The 12,703-nt window shown below is 48.7% G+C and overlaps 1 protein-coding gene across 45 annotated transcripts in view; it reads right to left on the bottom strand.

The window, feature by feature from the left end:
* Positions 1-12,703, bottom strand: part of rapgef2b (Rap guanine nucleotide exchange factor 2b) — a 153,556-nt gene that overhangs the window by 65,873 nt on the left and 74,980 nt on the right. For 25 of the 45 annotated variants that reach the window (XM_036943069.2, XM_090198489.1, XM_090198491.1 and 22 more), the window contains one exon: positions 9,874-10,041. In XM_036943069.2, the coding sequence (XP_036798964.1) occupies positions 9,874-10,041 (168 nt within the window). Of the gene's footprint in view, positions 1-3,852; positions 3,871-9,873; positions 10,042-12,703 lie in introns of all 45 variants that reach the window. The other 20 variants (XM_036943060.2, XM_036943070.2, XM_036943061.2 and 17 more) reach the window with 1 other exon arrangement.

The raw sequence follows: 12,703 nt of genomic DNA, 5'->3' as shown, positions 1-12,703 counted from the left end.
GCAATTTCTACAGTACATTATGCATGCTACCTTAGCTAATTAGCATGCATGAGAAACAGGCTTGAGCCTTGTTAAATAGCAGACTGTGCATATCAATAAGGGGCCAGGCCTGTGACTAACAGAGAAAAAATAATACACTGCTACCGTCTGCTCCTCTAGGGTTGACTTCCTGTCAGAGAACACAAGAGGCTCATGCCACTTTCCTGACTACTGTTCCCACGCCACCAGTGCCAGTTTAAAGAGGTGTCAGGGTATTGTACTGCTGTTGGCACGCGTTGGCAGGGGCTCCGTTTCCTTTTCTGGGCAGGAAGTGGAGAGGATTTCCTAGCCGAACACGGAAAGGAGTGGCCCACTAGGATATGAGGGGAGGGGAGGAAGAGGCTTTTGAAACAATAGTCCAAGACTCTTCCCAAGATGTAGGGCAAGTTAGCAGGAGAAAAAACCATTCAGAAGGATAGGAGTAGACACCCCTGTCTTTACTAAGATGTGTGTTAGGAACACACTAACGTGTTCGGACATTGAACATCTGTTCACTCAGTCCGCAAAATTGATGAGTGGCTCTGAGAATTGTGCAAATAAGACCAACGGTGACTTGTGTTTAACCCTACAAATGAACAGTGCTTGGTGAAGACCACCAAATATTAGGAAAGGGGGATACCTAGTGAGTTGTACAACTGAATGCCTTCAACTGAAATGTGTCTTCCGCATTTAACCCAACCCCTCTGAATCAGACCAACAGTGACTTGTGTTTAACCCTACAAATGAACAGGGCTTGGTAAAGACCCCCAAATACTATACTCCACCATTAGATCAGCAACAAAACATTTCATCTTTGCGGTGTGTGACTGTGTGTGACCTACCGAGGGACTACATGAGATTGAGCAAGGAGATGAAGAGTATCGAGACAGTTCCAAATCGGGTTAAAGGATTACTATGGAAGGTCACCAACTATGACTTGATAACACTCTTTCACCGACTATCTTAAAGTAAGCCAGGCACCATGTCTCCCACACCTTCCCCCAGTCTCCCTGAGAGGAAACAGGAATATGAAAAAGAGAAGAGGGAAAGCATACACACTGTCCCAGCCAGGCATACCCTGCTTGTGACAACAGGACAGCCATGATGTCATTGTCCAATGTTGACAGAGACAGGGACAGTGAGAGAGATTAGATGGCCTGATATCACCCCCACCTAGAGCCCATTTCCCTCCACAGTCCTACGTTTCTTTCTACTGATCTTCAGAAGTCTAAGTATAGTAAAGAAAAGGAAGATGAAATGAGAGAAGGAAAAAAGAAAAAGGTTTTCCTCTGGTTAGTCCCTGGTCAGTCATTAGTAGTCCTTGGATCTGTCTGTATCACTTGTCAGTCCCTGGTTGGTCATTACAGTAGTCCATGGATCCGTCTCTGTGATAGTGTAAATCCTTTAAACCTGAGGCTCTTGTGTCTGTGCAGCAGCTGAACCTAGGTGCAGAACAGAACTTCAAAAAAGACACCTCTAAAAATAGGACCCCTGCTTTTCCAAATCGGAATATGGGGATATTGGAGTATCGGAATATGTGATAGATAAAATATCTGCGGATACTATATTTAAGGAGTGATACTCAATCTAAAGCAATAGTCAACTTATAGGGCTAACACAAAAACACTGTTCTTCACAAAAGCATTGTTCTGCAAGAATGGATAGTCTTCTAGGCTATTCAACACATGACTTGGGTTCATGTACGTAATCAACACAGCAACGTTTGTAGCGGTATTTATCAGAGAGGGGTAAAGAATGATTTTGTTCGGGCGCCAGGCAGGTATTAACCATGCCGAAAGGAAAAGAGTAGAATAGAGAGAGTACAACTACCAGACCCACACACATCAGCAGAAGAGACTGCCTAGAGTGTAGCCTGTTTACCAGATAGCCAGTGGAGAGAAAAAAGAATACACACCATATAAAACCCACATCACAGCACAGGGGTAACGCCAACAAGAATACCTCATACAATAATACTAATAATGGCAGAGCAATTTAACAGCAACTTCATACAAGAAAGAACCCAGTCATCAACAGAGGATTTGCAATAATATGTATTATCGTCCAGTGGAGGAGTGCAGAGGGTATGAATGTGGGAGGGGGGGGGGGTTCATAGACACAACAAAGGCCTTAAAAATGTCCACAATCTTCTCAGCCACATGTCATTAGTACACCTCAATACAATTCACAACTTGCAAGCAACCTCCCTTTTAACTAAAATGTCCAAATACTTCTGGCACGGCAATAATAGTCCAGCTCTAATGAACTTCAATGGGAAGTGCATTGGAAAAATAGAGAGTCTGTTGCAGGGTAAAGCACTGGAACGATAGAGGAAAGAGAAAAAGAGAAAGAGAAGACGAGAGATCTTAGCTGTGGTCTTCAGGCGTGCAGGTGTACTGTCTGACTCTCCGATGGTTTGTTGGTTTGTATGTTAAAGCTTCGCAACAATGTTGCTACTAATCCATGCGATCCATAACGGGCGCGGTCCCAAATGAAAACAACCACGACCTAGAGCGATTACACCGACGATTGAGTTAAATACTCTATAAACTACACACGCTGAAAACAAACAAAAACTTCTGCAGCACAGCACACACAATCAAACTGTCGCGCCACCAAAGAGCTCCTCCCCAAAGAGCTGAACGAGCTCTCTTTATTTCCTCCTTCCTTACTGCTCATGCGCTCTTAACGTGGCAGCGCACGGTGAAGGCTCCGAGCAGATTTCGCCACACGTTCACACAACAATTAGAACGGTTCAGACAGTGCACTAGAAAATATAGATTTTGTCAAAGTTCACAGACCCAATTATTAGTTTGGATTGACTCAGGAGCTTGTATGTGACAATAAAACATCTTGGGGGGGGGGGGGGGGGGGGGGGGGGGGGGTGTTCTTGTTGTTCTCCAAACCCACTAATGACGTTGTTCAGCGGATGTGATTAGATGTTCCTCCAACAGCTAAATTACACTCATTATATCAATTCAGAATCCTTAAGAGGTACGGCAATCATGGTTATCATGCTCACTGCACTGTAGGCTACGCGATTACCTGTAGCCTACGCGATTACCTGTAGCCTACGCCGATTACCTGTAGCCTACGCCGATTACCTGTAGCCTACGCCGATTACCTGTAGCCTACGCCGATTACCTGTAGCCTACGTGACCAAATTCCATGTATGCTTTACATCTCTAACTCAGGGTTCCCAAACGTTCACTTAGGCCCTCCTTCCAGCATTGGGGAACATCTCTATTCATGTTGCCATGTCTAACGTGTATTCATGTGATTTTCGAGTGACTTGAACGTTACTACAACATCTATGGGCTAAAATAACATTAGCTGACATGGGCTTGTTGATCTGGACATTTCTGACAAGTTATAAATAGCTCTCTAATGTATGCAATGACAAGAGGAAAACTGATGATGCACGACCCAATTTCAAAATTGCACCTTGTGCATTCTACTATTACAACTTTCAAGAGTCAGTTGACAGCCAGACTTTGTAAAGGACCACACAGTTTGGGAACCACTGCTCTAACTGAACATATTTACATTTGCTGTCCATATCAGGATAGTTGAGTCATTTTCAGATGTGACATTGTGAATCTCTATACAACCACAATAGCTTTTCAATTCATGCCCCAATAATATAGCCAAAGGTAAACGTAGTTTTTAGCACAATGCATTTGACTGTTAGGGGTAAAGGGTAAAAACACCTTTATCATTTCAGACACCATCAAATGAAAGGTCTGTCTGTCTATAATAAAAGGTAAAACTACCTACAGTCATGAGTGAGACAGACACCCACCCTCACCCACACTGTGTTAACAGATACAGTACCTGAGCTTTACTGCATTCCTGGGAGCATTCAGGATGAAATGAAAAGCATGAAAAGAAGAAGCAGAGGAAGATGAGTGTTATCAAACATGCCACATGTCACTCAGGGATGAAGAGAGAGAATTAGACCTGAAGCTTCAGCAGCTGCAATGAGCGGCTGTTAAAAAGCCTTACTCTGCACCAGTTGGGCAGGGCAGGGTTAGAAATACACAAACATGTACATTATTCATTGAGCCAAACACTCCCATCCTCCTTTTCCTGTTTCACATGACAACTGAGGAGCTAGCTGAAGTAACTCTTTCACTGGTTGGGCATAATAGAGACCGTATACACCAAGACTAACTCAGCCTCAAAACACACACACACACACACACACACACACACACAAAAAATAGAAGCAAAAAAGCCCTTATTGCGTTCAGCGAGTGCCCATATTGTGAGACAAAATGGTTTCGGGAATCATCATTAAAAGCAATAACTTTGGTCAACACTGGGGAGTTTACATTTTATATAGAAACAATTAACACCAATCACGGACGCAAATTAGCACATGGTTGGTTGGATACTAAGATGGAGGTGGGAGGGGAGGTTGAACTGAGGGGCATTGATTCGATGAGGCTGCCGCCGGCCACGTGCGTTGCACCATGGTAATTAGGGAACAGCTGCTCGGGGCCTCGGCAAGAACCTGGCGGCCACTGGGCAGACCCCGAAGAAAGAGATTACTCATCCGTTCTAGTGGCATTGGAAAGATAGAGAGTGACGAAGAAACATTTAGAGAAAGAGAGAAACACCATCACAGATAAAACTTCCATCCAAATGCCTCCCGTGAGACAGACCCCTTTGTTCTGTCCTCAGAATGGTCAATTCCTATTCAATCTGGCTCTCTTTATGCTATTTCTCTGTCATATGATATGATATAACAAGGTTGAGACTCAACCCAGAATCCTGGACTCAACCCAGAATCTCTAGTGGCACAGCTAGCACTGTGATGCAGTGCCTTAGACCACTGTGCCACTAGAGATTCTGGGTTTGAGTCCAGGCTCTGTCGCAGCCGCCCGCGACCGGGAGACCAATAGAGCAGCGCACAATTAGCCCAGCGTCGTCCGGGTTAGGGGAGAGTTTGTCCTTGTCCCATTGCGCACTAGTGACTCCTGTGGCGGGCCGGGAGCAGTGCACTCTGAAACGATTGCCAGGTGCACGGTGTTTCCTCCTACACATTGGTGCAGCTGGATTCAAGGTTAAGTGGGCATTGTGTCAAGACACAGTGCTGCTTGGTTGGGTTGTGTTTCGGAGGACGCACGGCTCTCAACCTTAGCCTGTCACGAGTCGGTACGGGAGTTGAGTCGATGAGACAACACTAACTACCAAATAGATACCACAGAATTTGGGAGAAAAAAAAGGGTAAAAGTAACAACAAAAAACCATCTAACCATACTGTTGACAAACTCATTAAAATGGACATGAATTACATCATATCATGACAGAGAAATAGGATAAAGAGAGCCAGATTGAATAGGAATTGACATTTCTGAGGACAGAACAAAGGGGTCCGTCTGTAGCCGACCTCGTCTGAGCGCGTGCGTGCAGCGTGTGATGCATTCTAAGATATCACAGTTTGCCTAACCCACAATGGACAACCATTTCTAAGGATGTTTTACTGCATCTTCATTTGGAACTTGTCCTTTATCATGGCTAGTGTTTCAGTAGCTACTAGCCTTTGCCTCATGTCACTGCCAGGATTCTAGGCTTTTCATTTGGAACATTTTTGCTTTCTGGGATTTCGGAGGTAAAATAAATGTCTGCAAGTGGTAACAATCCTTTATTTACTCAGCTACTTGCCCGTGGGAGCGTCTTTTTCAAGGGAAGACCAGGACATTGGGCTACACACAGAACCAGAAGTCCCAAGGAGACCACCAGTGCTAGGTTAGCACGCCATTACCAATATCCCAGTTACAATTTTGTAGGACATAGTAGATGTTGGTCACATCCCATCACATCCACTGTTGGGGGAACAAAGGCTTGGCACTCTCTTTGCCTGGAGGGCCATCAATTGTGATGGACCACACTGAGGGAATGCCCATACTTAAGAGGATCCTATATATTGCACATGATAAGCTAATTCCTATCAACCATAGATGGCAATAAGGATATACTTAAGAAGAACATTTGAAAGTAGGGATAGAGCAGTGATTAGGAAATACAGATACCTTAAATGAAAGGCCCCTTGTATTAAAGGGGATATCCCGACAAAATAAAATGTCCTTACAATAGACAAGACCAATGTCCCCGTAATACACACACTGTCTACCAAGTCAGATTTTAAGGGCCTTAAAGGTGAGTGAATTCTCACACTCACTCACTCATTGCAGCATTTTCCACCTCTAAATGCACCTTAGGGTTTGGGAGGAAAATCAAGTCTCATCTGAAGTTAGTCCCTCTGCACTACTGTGCTTAAAGCGCACTCCACCAATGGCCATTTGGGACTACTTGTTACCATGGCACCTAAGTATTCTTCCCAAAGTCTCTGAGGAGAACTAGAATTTTGTGACAGGCGACGTCAGGCCATGAGAAATTGAGGAATGGACTGAAATAGGGCAGAACTGGGGCTTAGGGAAAATAACAACATGGGCCAAGGGATGTGTTCACATCATTAGTGAACATTTAGTGCACTTCCATGGGTTCCCATGAATAGCAATATGGGGTGCGTTCACATACTTGTTATGTATATACAGAGTGCAAAAAACATTAAGAACACCTTACCTTGTAGAGTCCACACCACACCACCTGATATTGAGTTGCACCCCCTTTTCAGAACAGCCTCAATTCGTTGGGGCATGGACTCTACAAGGTGTCCAAAGCTTTCCACAGGGATGCTGGCTCATGTCGACTCCAATGCTTCCCACAGTTGTGTCAAGTTGGCTGGATGTCCTGGATTATTTTTGATACAGATGGGAAACTGTCGACCAGCAGCTTTCCAGTTCTTGACACAAATCGGTGAGCCTGGCAACTACTACCATACCCCGTTCAACAGGCACTTTAAATATTTAGTCTTGCCCATTCACCCTTTGAATGACACACAATCCATGTCTCAAGGCTTAAAAATCCTTGTGGTTGTAACAAGTGACATCAATAAGGGATCATAGCTTTCACCTGGTCAGTCTGTCAAGGAAAGAGCAGGTGTTCCTAATGTTTTCTAAGTGAACACTTCATTGTAGTTAATATGGGTTTCCATGAGAAGGGCACACTTTAGGACCCCTCTCAGGCACTGCTGTGGCCACCTCAGTGGACTGTTCCATTGGAAAATAAGAGACTCTCCGTCTCCACACATGCTGCCCTTTTAGAATGTGGGGGGTGGGCAGCTATGGGACCACATGATGAAAAGAGCCCCTGTTCCGTTTTCCACATTGACTGCTCTTTTCTCCCTTCACTCTCTTCCCTCCTTTCCAGTCCTCCTCTTGCTGATTTCCCTGGAGAAACTAACTGGTTCTACAATAACCATCCACATCAACTCCTGGTGGGTGACTCAATACAGTGTGTCCCTTCAACTACATGCAGGGAACTCCTTGAGCTATACTGCGTAGAATCACAGCCAACCTGACAGACGGCGTAGAATAACACCCACCCTGACAGACAGTGTAGAATAACACCCACCCTGACAGACAACCACACTGACAGACAACCACCCTGACAGACAACCACCCTGACAGACAGCATAGAATAACACCCACCATGACAGACAGCGTAGAATAACACCCACCCTGACCGACAGCGTAGAATAACACCCACCCTGACAGACATCGTAGAATAACAACCACCCTGACAGACAACCACCCTGACAGACAGCGTAGAATAACACCAACCCTGACAGACAACCGCCCTGACAGACAGCATAGAATAACAACCACCCTGACCGACAGCGTAGAATAACAACCACCCTGACAGACAGCGTAGAATAACAACCACCCTGACATACAGCATAGAATAACAACCACCCTGACAGACAGCATAGAATAACAACCACCCTGACAGACAAACACCCTGACAGACAGCATAGAATAACACCCACCCTGACAGACAGCGTAGACTAACAGCCACCCTGACAGACAGCGTAGAATAACAACCACCCTGACAGACAACCACCCTGACAGACAGCGTAGAATAACAACCAACCTGACAGACAACCACCCTGACCGACAGCATAGAATAACAACCACCCTGACAGACAACCACCCTGACAGACAGCGTAGAATAACAACCACCCTGACAGACAACCACCCTGACAGACAGCGTAGAATAACAACCAACCTGACAGACAACCACCCTGACCGACAGCATAGAATAACAACCACCCTGACAGACAACCACCCTGACCGACAGCATAGAATAACAACCACCCTGACCGACAGCGTAGAATAACAACCACCCTGACAGACAACCACCCTGACAGACAGCGTTGAATAACAACCACCCTGACAGACAGCGTAGAATAACAACCACCCTGACAGACAACCACCCTGACCGACAGCGTAGAATAACAACCATCCTGACCGACAGCATAGAATAACAACCACCCTGACAGACAACCACCCTGACAGACAGCGTAGAATAACAACCACCCTGACAGACAGCGTAGAATAACAACCACCCTGACAGACAACCACCCTGACCGACAGCGTAGAATAACAACCACCCTGACAGACAACCACCCTGACAGACAACCACCCTGACAGACAGCGCAGAATAACAACCACCCTGACAGACAGCGTAGAATAACAACCACCCTGACAGACAACCACCCTGACCGACAGCGTAGAATAACAACCACCCTGACAGACAACCACCCTGACAGACAACCACCCTGACAGACAACCACCCTGACAGACAACCACCCTGACAGACAGCGTAGAATAACAACCACCCTGACAGACAACCACCCTGACAGACAGCGTAAAATAACAAACACTGACACAGACTTGAACAATAAGGGACACAGTAAATATGCACTTGGGGTTATGGCGTGAAGGAGACATGCACATTGAGTAAAGGGAATGGGTATAGGGTAAAGGGGGTGTTGCAAAGGGACACAAGTTGTAGAGAGAAAGGGTCTAAAGATGACGACCCAGGAGGTTACAGCCTTTATAAGGTCTAACGGTGAGGGTGCAGATAAAAGGTATATAAGGTGGCCTACAGCAAAAAGGTGCACAGCATGGAAAGATGCGTTTTGAGAACAGGTAGCCAGGAGGGTAGAATTACAATACCAGGGTGAAACAAGGCACAGCAAGCCTACAGCAAACACAATACATTGACAACAACATAACTAACTACAGACCTCAGCAAAGCAGTAACAAGGGTGTACACCGACCAGGCTATAAGGTACTAACTAGTAGGCTACAGAGACTAGGCTATAAGGAACTAACTAGTAGGCTACACCGACCAGGCTATAAGGTACTAACTAGTAGGCTACACCGACCAGGCTATAAGGTACTAACTAGTAGGCTACAGAGACCAGGCTATAAGGTACTAACTAGTAGGCTACAGAGACCAGGCTATAAGGTACTAACTAGTAGGCTACAGAGACCAGGCTATAAGGTACTAACTAGTAGGCTACAGAGACCAGGCTATAAGGTACTAACTAGTAGGCTACAGCGACCAGGCTATAAGGTACTAACTAGTAGGCTACAGAGACCAGGCTATAAGGTACTAATTAGTAGGCTACAGCGACCAGGCTATAAGGTACTAACTAGTAGGCTACAGAGACCAGGCGATAAGGTACTAACTAGTAGGCTACAAGGTACATACTAGTATGCTACAAGGTACAAACTAGTAGGTTACAAGGTACAAACTAGTAGGTTACACAAGTTAGCGTCTAACCAGCTAAGGCAAGGACTAAGTTTAGCCAACACAGAAACTCAAACTACACAAACTGGACGCGCCATCTTCGCGCCACATGCGTGTCCAGCAACACACAACACCCTAGTTGCTAACTAAGACAGAGGACGAGCCGGGTAGCTAAACGTGACTCACCGTGTGATATCCCCTGACTATGGGTGGCTTGCCGGTGGGGTACGGGTCCACTGTGTCGATGATGGTCTGCCGCTCGCCTTTCTGGTTGATCTTGCGAAACCTGCGGCGGGACTGACGATGTGATGCTTGCCTCTGGAAGTACTCCTCATTTTCCTCCATATAGTCCACCTGGGGAAACAGGGAAGGAGGAAAGGAGTGACTGGCTCTTCTTTTCCTTGCCCCCTCCCTCCCCTCTCACTGCGTAAAAATAGCAACGTTTGTGGGCTGCGCCTCAACACTCCTCTCCGACATCAACGGGAGCTTTCACAACTCCAGGAGAAGGGGGAAAAAGAGAGAAGGATATGTGTGAGAGCGAGAGAGAGGTACAGAAAGAATGAGCAAGGGAAGGGTGTGAACGAAAGAAGACAAACAGAGGAATAGATCAAGAGGGATGGAGGGGGAGAGAGAAAATAAACAGAGAGAGATACCTTGCCCTGATGTGATTCAGATTGACTCAATCTCATTCAGTGGCAGTCAGCCAGTCAGTGCCAGTCAGCCAGTCAGTGCCAGTCAGTGCCAGTCAGCCAACCAGTCTCAGTCTCAGCCAACCAGTATCAGTCTCAGTCTCAGCCAACCAGTTTCAGTCTCAGTCTCAGCCAACCAGTATCAGTCTCAGTCTCAGCCAACCAGTATCAGTCTCAGTCTCAGCCAACCAGTCTCAGTCTCAGTCTCAGCCAACCAGTATCAGTCTCAGTCAACCAGTATCAGTCTCAGCCAACCAGTATCAGTCTCAGCCAACCAGTATCAGTCTCAGCCAACCAGTATCAGTCTCAGCCAACCAGTATCAGTCTCAGCCAACCAGTATCAGTCTCAGTCTCAGCCAACCAGTATCAGTCTCAGTCTCAGCCAACCAGTATCAGTCAACCAGTATCAGTCTCAGCCAACCAGTATCAGTCAACCAGTATCAGTCTCAGCGTCAGCCAGCATCAGTCAACCACTATCAGTCTCAACGTCAGCCAGCGTCAGTCAACCACTATCAGTCTCAGCCAGCCAGCCAGCCAGCCAGCCAGTCATTGTCAGCCAGCGTCAGCCAGCCAGCGTCAGCCAGCCAGCGTCAGCCAGCCAGCGTAAGCCAGCCAGCGTAAGCCAGTCAGCGTCAGCCAGCGTCAGCCAGTCAGCAAGTCAGCCAGTCAGCAAGTCAGCATCAGCCAGTCAGCAAGTCAGCCAGCGTCAGCCAGCCAGTCAGCGCCAGCCAGCCAGTCAGCGCCAGCCAGTCAGCGCCAGCCAGCGCCAGCCAGCCAGTCAGCGCCAGCCAGCCAGCCAGCGTCAGCCAGCCAGCGTCAGCCAGCCAGTCAGCGTCAGCCAGCCAGCGTCAGCCAGCCAGTCAGCTTCAGCCAGCTAGCGTCAGCCAGCCAGTCAGTAAGTGTCATCCAGTCAGCCAGCCAGTCAGTGTCAGCCAACCAGCCAGCGTCAGCCAGCCAGTCAGCCAGCCAGCGTCAGCCAGCCAGTCAGCCAGCCAGCGTCAGCCAGCCAGCGTCAGCCAGTCAGCGTCAGCCAGTCAGCGTCAGCCAGCGTCAGCCAGCCAGTCAGCGCCAGCCAGCCAGTCAGCGCCAGCCAGCCAGTCAGCGCCAGCCAGCCAGTCAGCGCCAGCCAGCCAGTCATTGCCAGCGTATCAGTAAGTGTCATCCAGTCAGCCAGCCAGTCAGTGTCAGCCCGCCAGTCAGTGTCAGCCAGCCAGTCAGTCAGCCAGTCAGCCATCCAGTCAGCCAGCCAGTCAGCCAGTCAGTCAGCGTCAGCCAGTCAGCGTCAGCCAGCCAGTGTCAGCCAGCCAGTGTCAGCCAGCCAGTGTCAGCCAGCGTTAGCCAGTCAGTCAGTGTCAGCCAGCCAGTCAAGTCAGTGTCAGCAAGTGTCAGTAAGTTTCAGTCAGGGTCAGCCAGCCAGTGTTAGTCAGCCAGCCAGCCAGTGCGTGTCAGCCAGCCAGTCAGTGCGTGTCAGCCAGCCAGTCAGTGCGTGTCAGCCAGCCAGTCAGTGCGTGTCAGCCAGCCAGTCAGTGCGTGTCAGCCAGCCAGTCAGTGCGTGTCAGCCAGCCAGTCAGTGCGTCTCAGCCAGCCAGTCAGTGCGTCTCAGCCAGCCAGTCAGTGCGTGTCAGCCAGCCAGCCAGTCAGTGCGTGTCAGCCAGCCAGTCAGTACGTGTCAGCCAGCCAGTCAGTACGTGTCAGCCAGCCAGTCAGTGCGTGTCAGCCAGCCAGCCAGCCAGTCAGTCAGTGCGTGTCAGCCAGCCAGCCAGCCAGCCAGTCAGTGCGTGTCAGCCAGCCAGCCAGCCAGCCAGCCAGTCAGTGCGTGTCAGCCAGCCAGCCAGCCAGTCAGTGCGTGTCAGCCAGCCAGCCAGCCAGTCAGTGCGTGTCAGCCAGCCAGCCAGCCAGTCAGTGCGTGTCAGCCAGCCAGCCAGCCAGTCAGTGCGTGTCAGCCAGCCAGCCAGCCAGTCAGTGCGTGTCAGCCAGCCAGCCAGCCAGTCAGTGCGTGTCAGCCAGCCAGCCAGCCAGCGTATCAGCCAGCCCGTCAGTCCGTATCGGCCAGCCAGCCAGCCCGTCAGTCCGTATCGGCCAGCCAGCCAGCCCGTCAGTCCGTATCGGCCAGCCAGCCAGCCCGTCAGTCCGTATCGGCCAGCCAGCCAGCCCGTCAGTCCGTATCGGCCAGCCAGCCAGCCCGTCAGTCCGTATCGGCCAGCCAGCCAGCCAGTCTGTCCGTATCAGCCAGTCAGTCCGTATCAGCCAGCCAGCCAGCCAGTCAGTCCGTATCAGCCAGCCAGCCAGTCCATATCAGCCAGCCAGCCAGTCCATATCAGCCAGCC

The sequence above is a fragment of the Oncorhynchus mykiss genome, chromosome 14 (assembly GCF_057628025.1).
Source record: "Oncorhynchus mykiss isolate SJ-2025 chromosome 14, ASM5762802v1, whole genome shotgun sequence".
NCBI classification, from domain to species: Eukaryota; Metazoa; Chordata; class Actinopteri; order Salmoniformes; family Salmonidae; genus Oncorhynchus; species Oncorhynchus mykiss.
The sequence above is the reverse complement of the archived record's forward strand: the minus strand, read 5'-3'. Positions and strand labels throughout refer to the sequence as shown.